The sequence below is a fragment of the Lissotriton vulgaris genome, chromosome 8, assembly GCF_964263255.1.
Source record: "Lissotriton vulgaris chromosome 8, aLisVul1.2, whole genome shotgun sequence".
Lineage (NCBI taxonomy): Eukaryota > Metazoa > Chordata > Amphibia > Caudata > Salamandridae > Lissotriton > Lissotriton vulgaris.
Window position 1 is genome coordinate 297,910,889 of NC_141696.1, and position 25,863 is coordinate 297,936,751.

Genomic DNA, 25,863 nt, shown 5'->3' on the forward strand with positions numbered 1-25,863 from the left:
AAAGGTACAGGAAGTAAGGATGGGGAGGGGAGCTTATATGTTGGGAAATACTGTGATTTGTGGCACAGGAGCTTCACTTTGGCCCCGATTCACAGAACTAACTTACAACAAAATCCTAAACTTACTACTTTTGGTATTCACAGAAAGCATTTAGTAGTCTTAAATTAGGATTTTGTATTAAATTAGGATTTTGTCCTAAATTAAGATTTTTTCTTAAATTTGGATTTTGTCTTAAGTTAAACTTAAGTTGAATTTACGTTTGTCTTAAATTTAATTTAAGACAAAATCCTAATTTAAGACAAAATCCTAATTTAGGACAAAATCATAACTTAAAACAAAATCCTAATTTAGGACAAAATCCAAACTAATCCTTACTTAGGACAAAATCCTAACTAAAGACACAATCCTAATTTAAGACAAAATCCTAATTTAAGACTACTAAATGCCTTCTGTGAATACCAAAAGTAGTAAGTTTAGGATTTTGTCGTAAATTAGTTCTGTGAATCGTCCCCTATGTGATTCATCATGGTAAGAAGAATGAAGGGGTAATTATATACTTCAAAGAACATTTTATAGACTTTACAAAATTTCCTGGAATGGTGACAATCTTATTATGTTTTCTTTCTTACTGGAAACCTCAATGCATTATTCACCTGCCGGTATTGTGTGTAAATAATCAATAGATTCCATGCTCTGATTATTACAAATCAAACAAAACATTGCTTTCTTTAAAACACTCAGAAGCAGGCAGAGAAGAAACTGAAGCTCATCAAATGTGTAATACATAGAATTTAACAGTCTACGCTAATCAATCATTTCAATTTCATTCAATCCTTTCACATGCATTAAGAAACCATAGCTAAAAAAACTAAGAATATATGATTCCCCATAAATGACAATGAGGAATGGTATTCTCAGCACCTTGAAGTAAAAACTCCAATAATAAACATTTCAATGCATGCTTATAGCTGAGAAAAATTAGGAATATTAGGAAATATGCACATTCTACGAATGCTTCTGTAGTATCATTATCATTTTTTAGTGAAGATGAATAGGTCAGAGGTTTCTCTTGAGAGAGAGAGAGAGAGAGAGAGAGAGAGAGAGAGAGAGAGAGAGAGAGAGAGAGAGAGAGAGAGAGAGAGAATAACTTTCCTTTCATTTTATGCATCTGTCTCAACGGTTAACATGATTACCATATGGGCCTTGATCCTACCAGATGAATGTCCCTGTGGTTAAGTCAGTGTTATATAAACATGGTTAATGAATAAATAAATAATAAAGGATTTCATAGAGAACGACCACAGACATTTATTTGCTTTGCAGTTTTAAATGCAATGTGTACTGTCTACACCAGGGGTCTCCAACCTTTTCTCTAATAAGAGGCACCATGTTCAATCAAATTCATCCAGAGCTACTAATATTATTAGTGTTGTAATAGTGTCCACATCCTGATTATATCAGTGGCATCCTATGCACATTTACCAGCCGTGATCACCTCAGTATATAGGCAAGAGTTGGCAGCAGCAATGTAAATATGGTCTTGTCACTTTAGAATGTCTTTGCATAGTTAATAAGTAACATCCATAGTTGTGATGTTCATGGGACCGAGGTAATCATGATTTTGGAAATAAGTATCATAAATGTCACATCGCTTATCACTGAAATATCAGGTTTAAAATAATATTTTGGAATTCAACCATTTTTCTCAAAACATCAGCTTATTTGTTCTGAAAATGCACACATTTTTGTCTCAAATACATAAATTCCAGTCTTGTTGTGAATGTAATAATTCAGCTAAGCAAAAGCTTTTAATTGAGTAGGCAGGGCTGCACACAGGATTGCTGCTTACATGCAGCTGGAGAGCTACCAGTAGCTCACAACCTACTCAATGGAGAAGCCTGCCGCATACACATTTCATAGATTTTACAGCCCTATATAAAGAAGGCCCCAGAATCTATACATCGTACACAATCATAATGAAATTTAAAAATGTTTAGTGTACATCTATTAGCTGATGCAGCAAAGACAACAAGTTTCACAAAAGTAATATAACACACCTCCGGTCAAGCTGACGCTGTACATGCCCCATATCCTCGTCACAGTCCTGCAACATTGGCTGCAGCTCCTCCAGAGGTGAAGGTGTTAATGTAGCTGTTGACTGGTGGCTGTAGGACACAGCTGCTGGTGATGAGGCTGCCCCTCTGATTGGAGGTGTAGGTCCTCGCTCGTCCTCTTCCTCCAGTTCATCTTGCTGAAGGTACATTCTTGATGGAAGTACAGGACAAGGGAGTTCACGATCATAGCTGCAAGAGTTGTACCAGAAGATGAATGAAAATCAGATTGTCAGTGGTCCATTGATACACCTCAGGTGTTTACTCATAATGTTCTGCTTTATATCTTTTTCACATTTGTATATGTTAGCGATATTTATTTTATTTATTATTACAATTTATAAAGCGCAGCGATTGCCCGTGGGCGTCTTGGCGCTATAAGTTCAGTTAGTGTCTCAGAAGAAAAAGAAGCAAGATTCTGTCAGTGGTGGTTAGGAGCGGACGAGTTACTGGTCGAACAACCAGGTCTTCAGCAATTTCCTGAATTGGAGAAGAGAGTGAGTTGATATAATCGTTAGCGGAAGGGAGTTCCAGAGTCTGGCTGCTGTAACCGTGAAGGTGACAGTCCTTGTACGCAGTACCACTAGTTGATGCTGTGTTGTGGATCTTAGTTGTCTAGTAGGACAGTAAGCAATGAGCTGCTCTTTAAGAAACTGCAGCCCTTGTTTGTGAAGAGCTTTGAATGTTAGGCATAGAGTTTTAAATTTAGTCCGATTTTTCATCGTCAACCAGTGGTAGTTCCTAATTATTTGCCTAATCGGTTTAAATTTGGGGGTCCTGGAAAGCAGTCTTGCCGCCACATTCTGAATCGTTTGTAAGTTGGCGACCACCCGGGCTTGGGCATTGGCAAATAGGCCATTAGAATAATCCAGTGAGGAGAGTACCAATGAGTTCACCACAGTTTTTCCGTCACTTTCTGGAAGGAACGGGATTATTTTTCTTATAAGCCTAAGTTTATGAAATGCAGTGGACGCTGTTTGGTTTGCATGGGTGACAAAATTCAGCTTTTCATCAAAGATGACTCCCAAGTTCCTGACCCTTGGGACGGGATTTGGTAAAGCTCCTAGTGATGGAGGCCACCAGACTGACGACCATGACGGGGAAATTTTCCCGAAAATGACCACCTCTGTCTTTTCGAAATTGAGCCTAAGGCAATTACAGGCCTTCCAATCTTTGATCACTAGCATGCCTTCTTGGAAGCATGCAGCTACCTCTTCTCCATCATTGTTGATGGCGAACACCAACTGGGTGTCATCGGCATAGGTGGTAAGGCTCATCCGGTAGGTTTTAATAACTCTTGCTAAGTCCGACACATAGATGTTAAAAAGTGTCAGACTTAGGGATGAGCCTTGGGGGACCCCACAGGGTAAAGCCAGTTCAGCCGACTTAAATGGGCCTAGAGTTACATAGCTACTCAGAGAAATATTATAAACATCAGAATAAAAAACGATCCTGCCATCATCACTCAATAAAAGAAGATCGCCGCCTACTGGCATTTGGGAGTAGAGAGGGTCTTACAGAAGTAGAGATGACCATTCCAGAATGCTTCTCTTCATATTGCTTCTGCAATGGAAAGAGTCTTCATGGGATGCGAATGACCATCATGGAATGGAAGGCTCATTCAGGAGTTAGGTTGAAATTTGAGTGAGAAGTACAGTCCTGAAGCTGAACCGCTCCAACTTGTTGAGATTGCGTTCACTGGAATAGGAATGTTCATACCAGAATTGAAAGAATTATACTCCAGTAGAAACATTTACTATTATGTGGGGCAGCGCATCCTGGAGAGGTACATTTTATACTGGAGTATGTTCCTGGGAATGTTCATGCTGGAATGAGACGGTTCATGCTGGAATGACATGATTCCGACTGGAGTGGGAAGATCTGTACAGAGGAGGGCGACTCATACTAGAGGGAGAAGGCATACTTGAGTGGGAAAGTCCATGATATAGTGGGGCCATTCGTACTTGACTGTGACTATTAATACTGGATTAAGAAGAATTATAAGGGATTTTTAACGTTTGTGATGGATTGAGAAGATTTTTATTAGAAAGGGAAGGTTCATACTGGAGTGGAAAGATTTGTACTGGAGTGGGAGTATTCGCAGGGAAGTGAGTAGGATCATCCTGGATTGAAAGTATATTGGAATGGAAATATTTGCACTGGAATGAAAACATTTCTTCAGAATTGGAAGATTCACATTCAAGTGCGAAGCTCTGTACAGTTGTCGGGTTTTCACAGAAATGTTTGGCGGTACATCCTGTTGTGTGAATTTGTATACGTTTGTGGGAGGAGTTGCAAGGTTCATACTGGAATGGGAAAATTCTCACTAGAGTGGTACAGATGTTCACATCGGTATCTGAAGTGGGAAGGTTCATTCAGGAGTGGGTTTGTTGATACTGGTGAGGGGCTGTTTATAGGGAAATTGAACAGTGCATACCAGACTTGGTACTGTTCCACACTGGTGTTGTAAGATTCATCCTGGAATGGTTCCTACTGACTGGGAAGACTTATACTAGAGAAGAAACATATATTGGAGTTACACTATTCATACTGGATTTGAAAGGTTTATATTGGAGTGAAATTGTTTGCACCAAGGGGGCAATGATCACTGCTCATTGCTATTCATACTGATTTGGGAAGATATTTCTGGAATGCGTTTCATATTGAAATTAAATCTTTATTCTGGAGAGGGAAGATTCCTACAGAAGTGGAACTATACACATGTGACTAGGAAGGTTTATTCTTAGGTGGACCTTTTAATGGTGAAGTATATAGTGAAGTAGACTGTTCACACTGGAGAAGACTGTTTATATTAAGGAAAGATGGTTTGTACCACAAAAACCTGAACTATAAGGACAGTGGAACAGCTAAATCTTGAGTCACGTTTTGCAGGGAAAAGCTGGTTAAATGTGGAAGGTGCAGCGACGGCTCGTGGAGGGAGTTACGGTGGGGCAGGAGGGTGGGGAGGGGGAGGGGCAGGGCGGAGGTTGCTAAAAACCGGCATATGGATAATTGCAGGTAAGTAAACAATTTAATTAATAAAACGAATTTCGTAGTGCGCCTTGCATCGCAAAATGCAATGCAGTGCGAGCTACGAAATTCGTTTTATTAATTAAATTGTTTACTTACCTGCAATTATCCATATGCCGGTTTTTAGCAACCTCCGCCCTGCTCCTCCCCCTCCCCCCCCTCCTGCCCCACTGTAACTCCCTCCACGAGCCGTCGCTGGGAAGGTGGTAGGAGCACACTACACACATACATTTCTGTATCTAGAAAGGACTTACAGTTTAATTTTTTTTAAACAGCATGCAATGGAAATGAGAAGAAAGTTATTTAAAGGGAAAGCTATTTTCATAAATGCCGCAACGATTTGAATGCGCTATCTGCATACAATTACCTGCATGAATACCAAACGATACCAATAACAATCATATTTTTTTACAAAATTCTATTCTGCAAAATTGCAGACATGCTTTTATGCTGCATTTTTACTGCATGAATGTTAGTGATTGTGGAGAAAACGGCTTGATTAATTACAAGTTATATTAACGTTTCTGCACAACCATAAAATGATTAAACCAAATGTGATCTTTTTTTCCGTTGCTTACACGTAGTAATGGAATTAATACAGTTCTTTGTAGTTTTCATATGTGATTCATGAAACTATGTTTGAGTCAACATTAGTTTGCTCTGTTTCTTCCTATTGGTGCAGCATGAATAGTGCAACATCATGTTGCATCATGTTTGTCTGAGCCTGTCAAAGGTCAGGGTTTTTGTGTGATTACAAGTTGCTGACATGAAAAATGATTCACAAGCAAAAGGTGTGCCACCGAGTTTTGCAATTCTTCCACAATCTTCATTTTTACTCTGGTGCAAAGAGCATTACCATGGAATGGATGAGAATCGGTTTAAACATCAACAATGTCACAAGACATATCCCTCGGAGTGTGCATCAATTCACAAATTAGTGATCTGGTCGATGTGATTTAACTGGCAGCCCTACATAATATGCCCATGATAGACAAACGTAAGCGGTCGTTAATTTTCTTTTTTTCTGTAGAGGATTTTATATAAAATAATGCCTGCATTGTTTTTTTAATTCTTTACCAAAAGCTTATCACAATCAGAAATTTGCACCAACGTCCCATTTTAATCATGAAACAATTTTTTTTTTTGCTTTAATATTTTAAAGGTGATTTGTTGAGGTGAACAACTTGAACCTCACAGCGTAAAAGTCCCTCTTCACCTTTACATTGAATATAATAAGTAATATAATGAATGGCACGTCCATCAAATGTACCGGCACCTTATGTAATAATAAAGATCGTATTCTTATTCACCATGTCTTGGCGATTACATGTGCTTCTTCCATGCCCTTTTCATTTCTATTACTAGACATACTGTGAAAATCTGCTACTCTATGGTTACTATTGGCTTCACTTGTTCAAGAAAAATCAACTTTACTGCAATACATTTGACGATTCCAAATAAGGTCGCCGCGAGGTATCTAAATCACGTAATCATACTTGTAATCTTTCCACACCATGCATATTATTTACTAATGTTTTGTGTGTGTGCTTGTGTGGCGCACATAATTTCACTGCAGGAGTGCCTGAGCAACTCTTATTAAATTCCTGCAGATTTGCAACCCATTACCTTTTTGCAAGAAATTCTAACCTTTATTTTTAACTGCTGTCTAAAGTAATTTCCACCGTATTCTTCCCCTGTAATTAACCTTATCCCCTTTCCTAACTCCTAAATCCCTTAACAATGTATCCTCGCGTCTCTTTCTTTATCTCTCTGTTCTGCCGTGCCACTCCTGACTATCTCTTCCATCCATCTCCATCTCTTTCCATCTACTCTCTTTCTTCCAGTCTTCTTCTCCTGTCCACGCTCTCCTACTCTAGCCATCTCCCTTTACTCTACACCACCTCCACCTCTCTATACCTTCCTGAACCTTTTGTTGTAACTTCTTTCCCTATTCCCCTTTTGCCACTACATGCTGTTCTGCACCTCTCCCTACAGGACGCATACCCTGCTCTCTCCTCCCTTCACAACTTCCACATTCATTCAACTCATGATCAGTTATTTGCTCTTTTCCCCTCATCTCCCCTCATCTCCTACTATCTTCACTCTTCCACACTCACAATCTGTTTGTAGACTACCCAGTTCATCACTCTTGACCCATCGCTTACTCCATTCTACTCCAATCTCTACTTTGTAACTTCAGAACAAATATACTGCTCTGTAGACTCTTTCAGAGGACACACCTTATGCTGAAGGGGGCAGTGGCGTAACAAAAGTTGATGGGGCCCCCTGCAAAGTACATGGAGGGGCCTCCGTTCCTCAGTCAGTCAGGAGCTCTCAGGCCGTGGTACTCTACTTAGTACCCCCTGGAGCTCAGGCCCGCCTGCACCACGTAGGCTGCGGGGGCCTACGTTACACCACTGGAAGGGGGCGTGCTTGAGGAAAGGGGCAATGAAGGCATGAGAAATAGCAAAGGGACTTCATGTCCATATTATCGTTAAACGCCTGCTGCTTGGCAGTAGTTCAAGTGATGAGTGAACCTCCCCACCCCAAAATACCTCATCAGTAGCAGCAAACACCTCAATCTTGGTTAAAGTCTGGTCTACCTGGTAGAAAGCACGTCACATACTGTACCTTTCATCCACTGAAAGACTGTAATCTTCACTATTGCTGTGGGGTGGAGGATGCACAGGGGGCGGTGGGAGGAGGTCGGCCCAATTCATGCCCGCCTGTTTGGACAGTTTTGGGGTCCGCATGCCCTTCTTATGTCCTTGGCTCCCTGTAGATAAATACAAGTAAGAATATGTTATCTTTCCTGCTTCATTTACAAAGCCATTATTTTCTGGTACAAATTAGCACAATTTACAGCGATATTAACATTGCAATCTCAATAACAAAACTGGAAATACCAAACCTTTTCCAGCTTGCTACATAAATCGATGATAACTAATAGGAGCAATATAATTTGCCCAGGAAAATATCCATTAGTTTAACAGCTAATAAATACCTAAAATGCAGTGAAACCATAAATGAATTTTATATTTGGTAACACTTAGAATGCTCTTCCTATGAAATTAATTGCATTATGGATTATCATCTAAAACAAATGAGCTGTAGACATATCTTCTGAAGTGCTTGTCAGCTGTTTAATTGCAGTAACCTAAAATACAATATGAGGCTGATATGATCTATTAAATTTCCACTCTTGCATTAAGCCTCTGAAAATAGATATATGATTGTTACTCCCTCCCTCGGTTTTGTAGGCTCTGAGATATTTTATCTAAGTGAATACAAAGTCGGTTCAGTATATGTGTTTGGGACCAGACATGCACCTTTAAGAAATTAATTTAGCAAGTGTTATAACAATTTGCAGGATTACGGTTTCTATATTTTAAAAGCACGTCATTCAAAGGTTTAACGCTAGATACAAACAAACTTATCCATTCACTCGCCAACTCTTGCACTGCAACTACTAGTTTTAAAGAAGCATTGGTAAATTCAATTGGTATGCCTTTTGTTGTGCATGTTTTGTTTCATTGTTGTTTTGTGATAATTCCTAGGGGAGGTGCTGTGCCCTTACCAATATCTTGAAAAATGACTAAATACAAACAAATATGTATTTTTGTCTCAAAAGCATACACTGCTATTGCAGCGTCTGCCATAAAGTGAACTTCTTTGTGTGCAGATGTGAGTCTTATGAAAGAGCAGAATGAGGTCACTCAGTGACGAAAACCAACGGCTGAAGTGGGCTGACCAATTGCCCCACGCTGTGTTCTGTAGTTGGCAGAAGAAAAATGTGAATGACACAACAACAGACCACTGGATGAAGAGGGATGCATGTTCGTAACTATTCTGGATCCTAATGAATAGCTTACAATACCAATCACCCTTAGGTGCTGCTCAATGTAATGTTAATTGTCGCTGCGGTTAGAAGAACTGCCTTATCTCACATCTGTCCTTATGGTGATAATCAACAGGCCAAAGTAGGCTCCCAGCACTCTGAAGTCATGCTAAACAAATACGAAGTTCCATAATGTTTCCTTCTCAAGCAGGGCGGGACTGGCAGTAGCGGCAATCCCTAAGGTGCGCCGCACGGGTGGGGGGATGGTTTGGAGCCCTTGGGGGCCGTTTTTCTTACAGGGCCGTTTCGGGGGGGCAGGCAGCCGGCCGTGCACTGTGCCAGGTCGGTTTTGGTTCCCAGTCCGGTCCTGTTCTCAAGTGAGCCTTTTCTACGTTTTGTTGACCTGCTGATTGGCATGTTGGAAGAACATTGACAACAAACGTATGCAGATGGCACAATGATGTCTCAAGTCGGAAGAGGCATTTGGAATCCACTGTCAAACAGACCCTTTCAAAGACTGGATGCACAGAAACTACTTGGGTATTAGCAACCAAAAAAGAGAGACTCTTTACTTAACCAACAATTGATGAAAAAGCCTCTTAACCCTGGCAGTTGCCAGAGCATCTGACTCCGGAGCGCTGGACTTACGATTTGATCCCCAGCGCCAGCTCAGCACTGCATCATGTGACTCTGGGCAATAGTTCACTTAGGGGCATACGTAGGTAATTCACATTTTGCGATTCTTAAATAGCGATTTTTAAGGAATAGCAAAATGGAATGTAGGTAAAAATTTGCACTTTTTTTTAGCGAATCTCAAAAATTCCTTAATTGCTATTTGAAAATTACGAATCGCAATTAAGGAATGAATGGGGATACATTCTGAAATTGCAACTTTCAATGAGAAAATCGCAATTTGAGAATCGCAATTCCAAGGGTGCCAGGGTGTTCAAAGGACACCTGTTGCACCTCTGGATTGAGCCTGTAAGTACGTGTGGCACACATACATGCCCTAAGGACAAGTCTGTGCACCACATGGCACTTTGAATTTAAAAAAAAAAATCATTTTGAAAGGAAATCGCAAAATACCATCTACTTGGAGTAGGTGGTATTTTGCGATTCCTTGAGCCCAAATCGCTATTTCTAAGGCACCTCTACATAGCCTTTAAGGAATCGCAAAATTGTGATTCCTTAAATGCTTGAGCAAAATAAGGAATCGCAATTTTTGTGATTCCTTATTTTGCAATGTGGCACCAACATACCAAATCGCTGTTTGCGATTCGCAAATGCCGGAATTCTGCAAATTCCAGCGTTTGCGAATCACAAAGGCCTACCTACATATGCCCCAAAATCTCGCTGATGACCCCATCGTCTTGAAACCCTTGAGGGGGTAATATGTTCGTGCTTTACAAAGAGGACTACTGACCCTCTCACAAAAATGCTTTCAGTAGTTAACCTCTGGCTAGTCTATTGCGTATTATTTTACAATGAACTATGAGAAACTATTTCTCTAACCTACAGAGAATCCGGAGTAAAGATGTCTTAATTATGTTTCGGACTGAAAAGCAAGATACGCTGATTTCTTTCGCTTAGGCCTTGGTAACTCATGGTAAAAGTGAATGTCCACTTTTAGATACAGAGGCTCTTTTTTACACAAGACGCCCCTTGACCATATGCATAACTATCAAAGCTTTTACATCCATGTTCTTAAGCCAGGAGCCTGACATCGGCATATCTTGAATTCTGCCCACAAAGCATAAAAGGATGGTTAGGAGGCACCTGCAGGCTTCATGTTCTCTTTCCAAATCTCTTCCAGCATATTTCATGCCTGGGAGAGACCTACTGAAATGCCACCTGCAGACCCAGTTCCTTGCTCTGTAGACAACTTGGGGACAGACAGTTCCTTCTCTCCACACAGTTGACCTCCATGGCTGGCTGTGACATCAGCTTCATAACTCTCTTAGCTGTACTTTCATCCTGGGTTTCACACACCTAAGACCAACCACATCTCTCAGTACATAGCAGATTCCAAAGGATCACATGTGCTGCCCTGATTGGAAATCTATTTCTTCATCTCAGCATTGCTAATGTGGTTGTATTGAGCATTGCTACGGACGTGCAGGTATTCTTATTTATTTATTTATTTATTTTGAACGTTTTATATAGCGCGGACAAGATCTTTGCAGATATCAGAGCGCTTTACATAGAAGGTATACATGAGGGAGCATAGTCAGACAGATAAATCAATAGATCTTCTAACTATTGCGCTACCTTTTCCATTATCCACCAAGTGCTCTGTGTAGGCTTAGCAGATGTAAGCGGTGATGTACACAACCCTAGATAAAACTCTAGATAATAAAACAAAGTCACTTATTTTGCACTTTGTCTGACGCTTCCCTGGGTGCCCAGGCCAATTAGTAAAGGTGAGAAAAGTTTCCCTCATTGCAACCTGCATGGATCTGTGGCTTGTACTGTATACATCACAGTGAACGGTAGGCTATTATCTACAGCCAGTTTCTCAGAATCGAAAACCAGAAAGTGTATCAGGCGAGTGTTCTATTTTAACAGGTTACCGTGTGAGGTGTTTGGAAATTCAAGAATAAAGGGCTGAAAGCACAGCTTGATGTGGTACTGAGTGTGTTCATAATAGATGATTCTGCACCACACCACAGGTTTGAACACTAAGGGTCTATTTTTGCAAGCCCAGTGGACAGCCGGAACGTCACTTTTTTTGATGTTCCCGCGGCGCACAGTGCAGATTCATATGTATGCGGCCACGGAGAGCCAACCTAAATGGCTTTTCATTGCCTCGTAGATATGGTGTAAGGCAACGCAGTACAAGTCACTGCGTTGCCTCACACTGCATCAGGAAGGTGTGCCATGGGTGTTGCGGTGGATGTTGCCACTCAACGCTCATAATTTTTGACACATTGGCAAATTTGCAATACAGAATAAATCCGGCAATGCGTCAATACCCTTCACCTCCCCAGGGGTCGCGTAACAGTTTTTTTTTGTGAAGGAAGGTGTCCCTGCACACAAACAATCTGATTTCAATGCAGGCACCCTTGCTCCAAGGTGCAAGCGTGCCTGCTTTGGTGCTAGACATCCATTTGTGCGCCAGTGCAGTGTAAGAGAACAGGATGCCCTGTATCTCATAGATACAGGGCATATTGAGATACAGGGCATATTTGCCCATTACGTTTGACGTAGGGCAGCTCAGCAAAGTGGTGTGCAGCACTACCCTGTGCCAAACTGTTGTAAATGAGGTCCTAAGCTATTACATATATTACACATCTATAAGTAGGATTATATTATTTAAGCTATATAAGCTGATGAATTATGAAATGAATGCTAGGATTTGTACCAACCTGTAGCTTGTCCTGGAATTAAAGAACACATATTGGCCCTCGACTCTGGTTTTAATGCCAATACACTGAATTTCCCAAAGATTACTCAGGAACCGATGTGCTCTCCCTATTACAGTCTTATCTCTATTCTTACAACATTATGGAATGTCCAGCTCAAGGTACAAATAATGTTCTTTATTGAGGAGCCAGGCGACTTTGATTTTTAAGTCAAACAAATCTGTTTTTTATGAAACACATTACGAATTGCCAATTTGTTATATATTGAATAATTCTATGAAAGAGGTAGAATGGCAAAGGGCTAAAACTGATCATGAGTCCTAAAAACAAACATATTTTATGTTATTTTTTTTAAAACCAACACAAAAAGTCAGAGTAAAAGGTATATGTCAGGTGAGAAGTTGAAACATGGGGATATTATGAATGGTATGTCAGCTGCGGTTCCACAAAAGAATAATACATCAAAACGGATTGTAAGTGTAAAAATAAAATTACATTGCATCACATCTCCGATATCTGCCCTCCCGGACTGTAGACTTAAGGTCAATATCACTGTCAATAACCACAACACAGGAATTGTCATGCCAAGGAGCACATCAATCACTTCTTTGCAGGTTGCAATCACAAGAGATTAACCTACACAGCCTATAAAGCCTCACCATGTGGCACCTACATCAATATCTCTATGTATGATAAAGTCACTTCATACTGACAATAGTAGTAGATAAATGATAGCAATCAACTACCGAGAGCACTAGCCATCTTTATGTATGCTCAGTCTCTTGAAGATGCCCCCCACAGCGCTGTTTTTTAATCAGCACTGAAGCAAACATTCCTGTTGAGAAACATGGCCTATTCCCATCTAGCAATAAAAACATGTGCTTCTTCATACAAAACTAACTGTTGCAAGATGGAACCAGAACTTAAGAACCCATCACTATTGTCTACACACTGGACATTATAATCAATACTATAAAACGGTGCATTTCCTACTAATGAAAAGCGAATCCTTGAGACGTAGCTCCTTGAACAGTAAATGCATTAATTCAATGTATCCGCCTCATGAGAAAAAGCCACGAACTAGAAACTTAAGAATGAAGCTATTTTAGGTTATATGAAGTACTCAGAAGAGGTGGGTGATTAACTGTTTGGAAAAAGAAGCACAGTCATGCTCATAGGTATCAATGGAAAGATCATTGGGTGTTCAGTGGGAATGAAGGAAAGTTACTCTCGCCAACAGAGTACTACGGACCGGGGTGGACCAGGGGGTTCCTGACTCGGTGGTTCGCCTCCAACTATATCCCACATCATCACTCGAGAGATTCTGCACTACAAGCGGGAGGATCACTGCCTGCCTGCTACCATTCATTAGTTATCTTATAATATGGCATCTGTATGTAGCTTACTACAATTCGGATGCGGCAACAGCACCTTGAGTGACAATTTAATTGTAACAGCATCAGCGCTTCCTACAACGGCATTGGAAGAGTACAACCCCAAACGTGTTCCTATCTATAAAGAGAGAGAGAGAGAGAGAGAGAGAGTGTGTTTGTGTGTGTGTGTGTGTGTCTGTGCGTGTGTGTCTGTGTGTCAAGCTTCAGAAAACAAATGCCTCTGATCCACTTCCTCCACTAGTTATAGTATAGCATTTTGTCCAGTTAAGCTTGGCATTTAATATTGTAATTAGGGAACATGTAAATAAGGGTTTCTGAATAACTGCGGACTCAGCCAACCTTTGATTGAAATGCTATTCAATGAGCTGGGGTATTCTGCCGTTTTAGCAAAGTACTTTTTAGAGAAACACAGTACAAGTAAAACATTTGATTGTAAAATGCTTTCAATGAGAAACAAAAATACACAAATACAAGTCCGAAAAACGCACGTCAATGTAAAAAGTAAAATAAACTTTTTGATAAACTCATGATTTGAGGTAAGGGCTAAGGTCAGTCCGATGGAAAGGGACAGGGCTGGAAATGGTGCTACGATAAAAGGATGCAATAAAGTTAGGTCCAGGTTCAGGATTAGTTTAATAGTACAGTACAAGTGTGGGAAAAATAAAGTTTAGGGTCGAGGTAAAGGTGATTAGTTAGGATAAGGGCAAATAAATGTTAGAATCAGGTTGTGAAAGCAGATATGGAAAGGTCAGAGATAGGCCCAGGAGCTAGAACTGCTGACTTTGGAGCAAGAGACCCAGGTTGGAATCTCTGCTTCAGCTTAGTATCTGGTGATTTAGGGCAAATCACTTATTCTCCCTATGACTGTAAAATGTGTAGCTAGTCTGTTCTCTTTCAAAGTGCTCTACAAATGCCCTCCGTCCAAGTTCGTGGTTTATAAAAATAAAAAATGTTAAGCTAGGTCAAAGATTATAGCTGGGATAGTAGTAGTGTTCTTTTTCAAGGTGATTCTTAGAACCAATTACAAAAAGAGAAAGTTTAATTAAAAATACATACTATGTTCAACTGAACTGTGTTTAATCAGCCAGATGACTTTAAATTCTACATTTCAACGTCTGCTATGACTTTATCCTTGAGATAATTCTTTGAAAAAATGTCTCTGAAAATGAAATTCTCTATAATGTATTGATATTAAATGACGAAGATCCATGTCGAGTAAAATGTACTGCCAATGCTTATGTATATTGAATGGGCATATATATTATGTTATAATATTAGTGTGACTTAGGATCACTTGCTGTGCGAGCATTAGACAGTGTTCTAAGTTGAACTTAAAATGGCAGTCATTATATCAGCATTGGGTTCAAAAACAACTAAGCAGCACCTCATTAACACAATAAAATAAGCAAACATATGTTCTTAACTTGTGCAAAAACAAAGAGCGTATAGAGAACAAATAGAGTCGAGATGTGAGCTATTTTGCACCTCTTTTTTTACTTTATTTGTTTTGTACTCACCTGATGTGCTGCTGCCTCTGTCAGAACTGTTGTAGGAACCCCCTGTACCCTGGTCATGCGACTGGTTGTAAGGAATTGTGGCGGGAATCGTTTCATTTGAACGGTAATCTATAAAGAAAATATGAAAATCAAAGGTTGGCTCTTCCTGTCAATTACAACCTGATACAAACTCCTTTTATCAGGGGTGTCAACGTAGGCTCAAACGATGGCTTCATGACAGATTTTCAGAATATTCTCACAAGATACATTTATGTCCAGTTCTTCTAAATGGACCTTATATATGGTGATGAACCTAAAATGTAGGCGTGATTTAAGAATTCCTAGGTTTATTGTGGAAACACAATATATTTAATACCTGCTTTTGCATTGTGTTTTTTTACAGCAGAATTCTCCAATTTTAGTCATAGAAAATACCATGTCAAAATGCATCTTTGCTTCAAAATAGACTGCATAAAATGTATTTCAGCACACTATGTAACTCCACATAACAGAAATCCATTTCCCATTATTAAATGGACATATGCAATAAGACAATAACTCTTACACACAGTTGCATCGACAGAGACTCTTTTTTTCTCTAACGGGTTTGTATTTACTGTGAGTCAGGCCTTCCGCTCTGGCTACATCAATCAGGCTACACAGGCTCTTGAGCCCCTGTGATGAAACATGTCTTTTTGCCAAGGCATTTAATTTCACCGTGTGACCAGACAAGTCAATGGTTCTCAACTGGCCCTGCCCTCAGTCCTCGGGGATATCACTTTTGCAAATAAGGTTATTAAAGCAGGTTTCAATGTATTGTAGCCTTAAGGGCGAGTGGGGAATAAAGGGCCATGCCTGTTTCTTTCAACTTTCAGCTCCAATACATTGCGTTAAAGAAATATGACCTAGAGGACACAAAAAGAACATTTTTATGTTTTTAGCAAAAAAATGAAATCAATTTATATGTGGCTTCTAGAACTATAGGCTTCAGACAGAGAAACAAAAGTAATGCAGGGCAGTCAGTACATGTGCAATGGAACATTAGTAGTATCCGTGTATATTGGAATGAAAATCATGGAAGAGGGCCCAGAGTTTTTTTTCCTCAGATTTACATTCGCACAGAGACATAATTAACTCCTCACCATTAGTAGAAAGAATAGATGAGTGCTGATTTCTTTTAATCACGGGCAGGGTTGGTTCAATCCCACGTCCTTGTCGCCACTTTATGAATAAAACATGTCATTGCTGCCTCCGCTAGTTCCGTACCTACTGTAATGCTTTAATTAATCTCAAGGCCATATTGAAATATGTCTATACTTAATTCCATTAAGATGCTGCTGATTATTTGCAGAGCTAAATTCAAACTTCAAAGGTGCTGCTAATTACCTCGTTGACATAGTTTGTCTTGGTTCCATGGAATTGTGAAGGAATTACCATGGCAGTGGCTTGTGTGCGCCTATAAAGTCACCCTATTAAAGAAATACGCTTTCGACCCTCCCTATCGAAAGAGGTTGTTTATAAAGGCTGCGACCTCTGTAGAGCCGGCATCTTACCAAATAAACAACAGCCAGACATTTACATTTTCAAGAATGTACTGGTTACTTCAATGTATCACTAAAGCATTTCTCAGCCCAGAGGGACCCCCGCTAATCTAAGTGTGGCTGGATCCCAGGTAACAATCATCCATTTTGAAAGATATAAAAAGAAAAACAAACAAAATATCAAATTAATGATTTGCCCAAAAGAATATATATAATGCATGCAGAAGGACATTTGTGTGTGTGTGTGTGGTGTGTGTGCAGGTGTTTTATGTTAGGGTTACAGACTCTGAAGGAAGGGGCTACCACAACAATAACCATTACACTGACCTTTGTTTATTTTGTTCTGCTCCATGATGTTGTATTGCATGGGAGCAACATCTGGCTTCTGCTGGACAGAGGGTTTCCATTGCTTCTCGTTCATATCGCCGCTGCCACAATTAATGTTGTTGCTGATGTTAGATTGGATGAGCTGTGTGGTCGCGTAAGGAGTGGGCTGTCCAGCCGAGTTGACAAACCGGCCATCCTTCAGATTGGGGCTGTTGAAGGTTTTCATCTCGTTGATTTTGTTACTAAGGTCCACATCGCCATACACTGCAGATTCGGGCAACATAAGGTTGGTTTGCTTGTTGTCCAGTTGATTGTTGTAATTTGCAATGCAATCAGCTAGAAAAATGGAGAAAGGAAAGGTGATTACAATATGTAATGTCAAATGATAGCAGGTTCTGAACAAATGTCAAGATTAAACCAAAGTATTTGGTCGCTGCAAGATTTTTTCAACTTGAAGCTATTATAGGTTGAGATATCGTGGTTAATTCCAGCAACTAGTGGTTGGACATTAAACAACAGTTTGCATTTCTTAATTTATTATTCTTTTTAATAAATATTGTGATGTTTTCTTGGTGTCCTTCTGCCTTTGCTGTAAATAACTACCCTTCACCTACCAGATCTTGTGATACTGGGGACAAATATCACTTTTCTGAGTAGTTGTGGTACCATCATCAATAGATGTCTTTTAATACTCGTGCAGTTGACTTTACGGTGAAAATTAGAACAAAACAAACTAATTGTTAACACCTACCAAAAAGTGTATGTCATTCTGGTGTTTGGAAAGCATTTAGAGGTGGAAGAATGCCACTTTGGTGTAAGGAAATTCCATTCTTCATCAATGCCATGATGTCTTTCTATGTCACCATTCTGGAACATCCTACCCATTGCCCCACTGGTCAGTGCCAATAATCTAGCCTTTTAACAAAATCTAATGACTTGGCTATTTTCACAAACTGTTTGAAAGTTTTTAGCTCATCTTTCAGTTCGTCCTCTCCTGCATCTTTCCTTAGCACCAGAATACCTTATTGGGTATTTGCAGGGGCTTTACAAAATATTGCAACATAACATAACACAGTATAACAGAACATAGCATAGAATAGAATATCATAATATATCATAATATAACATAGTGAATTTGTTTTGCTTCTGATACAATGGTCAAGAAGCCGAAGATCCAGTATGAGTCGTAATGTCCTATCTTTCATAATAAAAAACAAATAAGAATAATATACCCTTGTTTCAACCCTGCTGGAGGTACTTTCTCTATTGCTTCATTCAATAAAATATCTTGAACCTCTTCTCAATAAACCATTAAAGAGTTTGTCTTACCCTTTCTAATTTTGATTTATGATACTTTGTTTTTATTGCTAAGGATGTACTGTAACCCAATGTGGCGGACTGCAACAGCCACTTGTCTAAACTCAACCCTGGACTCAGGGTATAGAATATTTTCTATATAGTATTAAATGGTGTGTTCTGTTAGGAGAGGTGTGTATACCAGGTCACTTATTAAAAGCACATACCCAACAGGTTTGTGCCTTTACCTTTTACTCTTCATGGAAATTGTGATATTAGGCTGGTTGAACCCTATTGCCAAGATCTAGACTGGCCCTTCCTGTAACTTTTTCAGCAATATCAAGCATTAGCTTTTTGTTGGGTTGCATCCTGAGTGGAAGGATAGCATATTTGTAAAACCGCTCTTTTGTTTTTTGCCTCAAGGACCAGAATATTTAGGTGTCCTTCTTCAAGCGCTCTAAAGGGTGTTCAACCCTGTTAACAAAATGGTGGTTTCCACCAAACACCATGTAATTATACTGAATGAAATATGAGTATGAGTCATACATCCATAATGACATATACTGCTATAAGACAGGATCAATAATAGGTGGTTCACTGGCAGTTTCTGAAGCATCAATTAATACGTCCATGCAAGTGTCCATCCACCATCAGTCCTTACATATTGGTGAAAGCCTTCCTTCTTGCTCTTATGGGAGCGATTGTAAAATTGGCAAACTGTCATAAAATGGCTTTACCAGACAACACATACCTTTCAAATGCATATAATGTGGGTTAACTGGCTTCTTCCTTGCTTCAGTAAACATTGGAGCTTCTAGTTTTGTATGGGATTGTGGTACAAATGTGTATATGCCCGCTAGCCTAGTTGTCACTGGCACAATATTGCTCATACTCACTTGCAAACCCTTTGATTCATAGTTCAAAACAAATTCTCCTCTGCCTAGGAGCAAGTCTCTCCCCAAGAAAGTCAGAGCAATTTTCCTTCTATGTGTGTGTGTGTGTGTGTGTGTGTATATGCACACCCATACATATAATTTTCAGTTTTTAGTTCATGAAGAGGGTACACTCACAATGTATTGAGGCCAAAATTATTTTGCATTTTAATCATCTGAGGTTCAAATGGAGTGTTGGTGCTGTCAGGTCTGGTAATGTCATTTAACCCCTTCGATGCTGATGACGAGCTCAGCTCGTCATCAGCCACGGGTGGCGTGTGCTGATGACGAGCTGAGCTCGTCATCTATCGCGGTAATAAGAAAAATGCAGCACAGCACAAAAATCACCGCAGCAGCGATGCGGTTAAGAGACACTGTTTACCAGCTGTGATACTTGCAGTATAAATACTTAGGTGTAGGAATCTGTGCAATCTGATATTTCTCAATACTTATTTCAGTTATGTTTCTTGAGATGTGATGAGAAACTAACCCCTTTGGAAAATAAAAGATAGTCTTTTTTCTGCATCTGGATGTCAAATTATATTTGCATTGAAACTCTTAATTATGTGCTTAACCTATCCAGTATATAGAATAGTCGTTAAGGTCCATCAATTTATTTTACTTGAGGTGGAGTTAGGGCTCTATGAGTAGCTTAAAGACTCTTTTCAACTTGATGGTAATTACTCATTTTCAGAATGGTCATCAAAACAGTGAATTCATTTGAATGACCCAGAAGATGGAAAGAATAATTTGCCCATTAGTAACTACTGCTAGGGAGTGATTGTAGTGAAATACTTGCCTCCATAGCAATATACAAAACTTTGAAGTTTTGAATGTGCATCTAGTCACAAAAAGTGCTACTGAGACAAAGTCACAGCTCTAATGAAATCCCAACTCAAAAATCGAATCTCAATACAATCATAGAGAAAAGAAAAATGCAAAACATGCAGTGGTTCTTTGGATGATCATGTTGGATTTGAGTGTGGTTTCATACATGATTAATTTTGTCTGTGAATGGTGACACATAGAAATAATGGCTGTTTGTGTCTGAGTTGAGAGTAGTGAATTGTCGGTCACAATAATCATCTGCATTTAGGGATTCCCTATAAATATCGTTATTGCATCTTATGTTTCCATATCTGTGATTTCTTTTTACAAACTATTGTATTCAGCTATTCACAATTTTCCAAAGAATGCTTGGTATTCAATTCCTAATGAGCTTTAGGGCCTCATTAGGGATATGAAGAACTAATAAGAAATGAAACTACAAAACAATAAATAATTATGTGTTCGTATTTGTGGACCACAATCCAAGCTCCAGAACAGAGTGAATAACTGAACTTAACCAAGATTTTCGATCCACAAATCCAGCTGTTTGCTAAAAGAGTGCCTAAGAATGGAGATAGTATTTATTTCCTAAATTGAGACATATGCAGCTAGATTCATCATTGAAAATTGCGCTCGCAAAGGGCCAGATTCTGAGAATCTGGCCCTTTGCAAGCGCAATTTTTGCATTTGGGATTCATCCTCCCAAATGCAATAATCGCTAATCGCAAAATCGCTAAAATGCGAGGAATTGCATTTAAGGAATCTCTATTTGAGATTCCTTAAATGCAATTCATTAACCATTTTTTATTTGCGAATTCGCAATTTTTGGCCGCTATTTGCCGCGAAGTCTGACTTTGTGGTAAATAGCGAAAACTTAGAAAAATACACTTTAGTGCATTTTTCTAAGTTGTATGTTACACACAAACATGTCCTTTGGACATGTGTGTGCACAACATCAGTCTACATTTTCATTTCAGGGGTGCTACAGGGTGTCCTTTGGACACCCCTGGCACCCTTGAAATCGCATCCTTATTTGCGATTAGCAAATTGCTAATCGCAAATAAGGAATAACTCCCCATTCATTCCTATAGGCCTTTAGGCCCATAGGAATGAATGGGGAGTTATTCCTTATTTGCGATTAGCAATTTGCTAATCGCAAATAAGGAAGCTGTAGGAATCGCAATTTATTTTGCGATTGCTACATGAATCCCGTTTGGCAAGTCCGTAATAGCGATTCCTTAATAATCGCTATTAAGGACTCGCAAAACGGGACAATGATGAATCTGGCTGATGGTTCTCTCAATAGTGTATACTCAATCAACGCAAAAGTTATTGCTCCGGTTTCACATCTATGTATAGCATTTGTATTTCTTTTATGTCAGTCAAGATTGCACAGAGTAGTCTTTGGGAAGCTTTGTTACAAACCACATAAGTCCCATTGTTAACCTAACGTTTTGCCAGGGTTTTTTTTTAATTTCAGAATGATCAGAGCCAAACAGAAATTTAAACAATGGTAACTGGCAAGAAGAACTTAACATCTAAAACAGGTAGATGATAGACAACTCAACAACACTATTCTAGTAAATACTAAGGGCCTTATTTATGAAGGCCTTGTGCCGCCGGTGCGTCACTTTTAACATCGGAAAAAGTGACGCACCGGTGGCGCAAGGCTTTCATAAATGAGGCCCTAAATCAATATTTATGAAGCAACTAGATCTCACCTCTGACAATAGGGTGCAGACCTATTGACTGTGCCAATGCTCGTTTTTAGTTTTGATATATTTCAATACAAAAACAATTGTTACATGGAAGATGTCTATGCCATTGCTGATTTCCCATAAAGTAACAAAAACAATTCCAAGATAACCGTTTGGCTTGTGTATTTACTGGGGCTATCTTGGAATACTCTTTGTTACGCTTTATAGCAGACATTCCAAGAAGACCGCCATGTATGTGTGCATGTGCGCATATGGACAGCCATCTTGGAATGGTATAAAAGTCATTCAAATGTGACTCCCTTTTCTGGATTAGCAACAATTGGTTGACGGAATCCCAGTGCTTGAGGGTGTTGAGAACAGGAGGGTGTTGAAAAACACAAGAGCAAGGTAGGCAAAGGGGAGCTAAGGGGACAAAGGTGAGCAAGGAGAGAATGAGAGAGCGAGTGAGAACTAGCCCCTTTTGCACGGCAATATAAAGTCCTGGCATCAGCAGTGGAACCATACACCAATCAAAAAAAATTGATACCTCAATGTGAACTGAAGAATATGGAGGCAAACCATGAAATATACAGCAGTGAGTAGAGATTTCAAAAAGAAAAGCATCCAATCATAAAGAGAGGGGACATAAAGCACACTCTACATATACTGGATAATATAGGACTGATGTAAACACACGGTTACAGCTGTCGTTAGGGGAGACCGTTAAAGGAATACTTTTGTAATAAGAAAATTTGCAACAACCAAAAGTGAGCAATGAGCACCAAATCAATGTAAATATGGTTTACTGCTCCGGTGTAATGGTTATGCAGATTTAGGTAGGTGGGTTTAGACTACGAAGTCATCGGGGAAAGACAATAAGGAAATGATAAGGGATGAGCAGACAAAATGTGGAAGAGAAAGTGAGAAATAGATATTGCCTATAAAAGCAAGGGAAGTGTGCCATACTTATGAAATTCATACAGACAATCAGTTGCAATTGGTGAACCTACAAAATGGTGAATATGAATACAGCTGAAAAATATCCTTTCATTTGATCCAACAAATGAAAAGGCATTGTCGTATGGCATTTAATGCAATATTAAAAATCTGTCTCACCTGGCCGACTGTATGTTGCGAGATTACCGTCACTGTTTCCGCTGGCTGATGTACAGCAGTTGATGGGACATTCGGTGTGACTATTGCCTGTGTTTGGCCAGGTGTCTGCAAGCCACGGTTGTGCAGCCGGTTCATTGATGTTCAAAAGTCCAGGTCTGACAAAGATACAAAAGTGCATTTTAATGACATTTGAAAGCAGCATTCCATGTTACAAGTTCTGCTACTGACTTAAATATAGGCAAAAAATTAATCAACATGAGACACCTCATGGTTATAGGTTTTACATTGAGAAAGCCCAAGAGCTGTTATCGAGGTGTGTATTACTTGACAATTCCAGTTTCAATCTTCACTTACAGACCATCACTTACAACATCCTTCCTATTGTCTTCTTCAAATCAACCTCCCATCGCCACCATTCAAATAAACCAATATTTCAGTTTTACAAAGGCCTTGCCTTAGTAGCTTAACAAGACAGCAAAGTACAACTAGGCTGATTCTTGCATCTGTCACACTTTCTTTTCTTTGGAGCCACAGTGTTCACAGTTTTGGTCCTAGATATCATCGGATCCGTTTTAAATGCCTATTACGTAATGTCCTTCATTCAGTAGCAATTGACATCCAAGTGCAGCAAAGAAGTGTGAGTAGGCTTTCTTTGCCACCTTCTCCCCTGTCTCTCCCAAATAAATATGCATGAATTATCTTAAAATCAGACGGCATGCCTGAATCTTTATTTAATAGAGAGATTCATGTAAAATTCATACAATGCACAAATGACATCAAACTGCTAGTTGCAGAACAAATGGACACATATCTGCATGGCACAGTTAGTTATCTTTGTCACAGATTATTTAAGTAGATGTACGTCTCACAGTTGCAAGATGTTCAAGCACAGCTCTAAGAATATCCCTCAAGGGTGTGATCCCAGAAAATAATGTTCATAATATTTTCTGACAAACATTGTGTTCAAAATATTGTCTACAAAAATATCACTCCATTAGAGTTAGTTATAGAAAATCTACATTCAATAGGACAATATTCTTTGTAAATGATTTCTAGAAAAAATATTTATGCTAGACAATATTTCTGTATAAGATAGTCTGATATACAAGCTCGGTCAAGTTCAAAGTTCCACGTATAATTTCTCAGTAACTATTTTTTCATTTTGTTGTATGAGTTTTCTACAAAGAGGGATATGTAAAAATGCCATGCGCAGTATTGCAATCCCGCTTTAGCAGAAAACCATCCTGGCAACTTTAGGTTTCAGAATGAAAGCTGCTGATGTTACTGCATGTGAAGAAATTAACCCCTTGACGTCTCCAATATTTCTTAATTTCTTTTACTTTAGCTTGGTTCAACATCCCAGTGATTGAAGGAAAAGCAGATGAGATTAGGCAGTGATAGGATAAGAAAAGAGTAGAAGAAATGAGAGGAAGATTGGGGACTATGCGAATCATTGGACAAATATTCAATTTAGTGTAAAATATTCAATTTTCATGGCAATGATTTGGCCTCTACCATTCTATTACAGAAAGCTTGATTAGGCTTTTCTAAAATCCTGTGAAATCCCTTCCTTGTTCCTGATAAACACAACAAGCCCATTCTCCAGACACTCACATTACCTAGGATTTAGTTGTCATCAACCACAAAGTTTATCTCAAACGTAGATCCGCTTATTAAGGGTTTTGCTTTGCTGCATCACGAATCTTAGTCAGTTAGCTGTGTACAAGCTAGTGAGAGTTGCTACAGGCTTCTTAGCCTTTGACTCTGTGCTGGACTGCTCACGTCTTAACTTGACCTCTAGGTACAAAAGGACAATACGCGCATTCAGAACTGATGAGAATTCAGCATTTTACTAGCCTAAGTAAAGATAATCGCAGGGCACTTTTGGATAATGCAATACCAGAATCATAGCCATGATCCAAGCATGTACATAAAGGCAAACGTACCACCATTGACAGCATCCTATAACCATAGCCATGATCCAAGCATGTACATAAAGGCGAACGTACCACCATTGACACCATCCTATAATCATAGCCATGATCCAAGCATGTACATAAAGGCGAACGTACCACCATTGACACCATCCTATAATGATAGCCATGATCCAAGCATGTACATAAAGGCGAACGTACTACCATTGGCACCATCCTATGCCTACTTTAGTTGTGGTTGTGTAAAATATCTTGCACTAGTCGCACCATCTAGTCTGCCATTGGGTTGATTGTGGAAGTATATTGTTGCTAACACATGCACAAAGATGTAATCTTTGTGCATAAACCCTTGTGCTTTCTCCTATACCATTGTGTTACACTCAATTTCAGGGATTCCATTTGAGTTATTTCAGGTAAAGGAGTCATCGAGATACAGTATTTTTCATTCACTTCTTGCAATTTTGATCTTCAGTTGCTCAATTTCTTTTTTACTTTGAAACAACGGTAGCTTTAATTGATAGCAAACATTATTGTTCTGAGCAGAGGCATCGACCCGCTTTGGGATGGATTTTGAACATGTAATCACTAAAAGGTTATTACAAACTACCTTTCAGCTGATGTCTGACGCACCTTTGACCTTTCTCAGACAAAGATCAAATCTTTAATTTAAGAATATAACTGTTGCAAGCAGTCAATCCACGTGATCCTTGGAGGACCTCAGGCACAGCGTGCACACACTTAAACGTCAGTTACGGGGGCGTGTCCACAAATACCAACGGTGAGGTTCGTGGCCTGTGTGCCAAGTTCTGTTAATCCGAGCTCTGCTCTGAGCAATGGCTTTACTATCAAAAGGTACTGCCATAGAACAATCTACTCCAAGAACCGCGCTCGGCTTAGGACGCCGTTCTTTCAATGAACTGGTCCACCATAGACTCTAGCCTTTCAGTACTTTTTTTTCCTG

The 25,863-nt window shown here is 39.4% G+C and overlaps 1 protein-coding gene across 2 annotated transcripts in view; it reads right to left on the reverse strand.

Moving 5' to 3' along the window:
- The window catches only part of ROBO1 (roundabout guidance receptor 1), a 1,555,637-nt gene that overhangs the window by 28,062 nt on the left and 1,501,712 nt on the right, over positions 1–25,863 (reverse strand). For both annotated transcript variants that reach the window (XM_086934074.1, XM_086934075.1), the window contains 5 exons: positions 22,969–23,123; positions 17,100–17,435; positions 15,253–15,360; positions 7,773–7,917; positions 2,058–2,303 (listed from right to left, as the gene is read on the reverse strand). In XM_086934074.1, the coding sequence (XP_086790200.1) occupies positions 2,058–2,303; positions 7,773–7,917; positions 15,253–15,360; positions 17,100–17,435; positions 22,969–23,123 (990 nt within the window). The remainder of the gene's footprint in view (positions 1–2,057; positions 2,304–7,772; positions 7,918–15,252; positions 15,361–17,099; positions 17,436–22,968; positions 23,124–25,863) is intronic.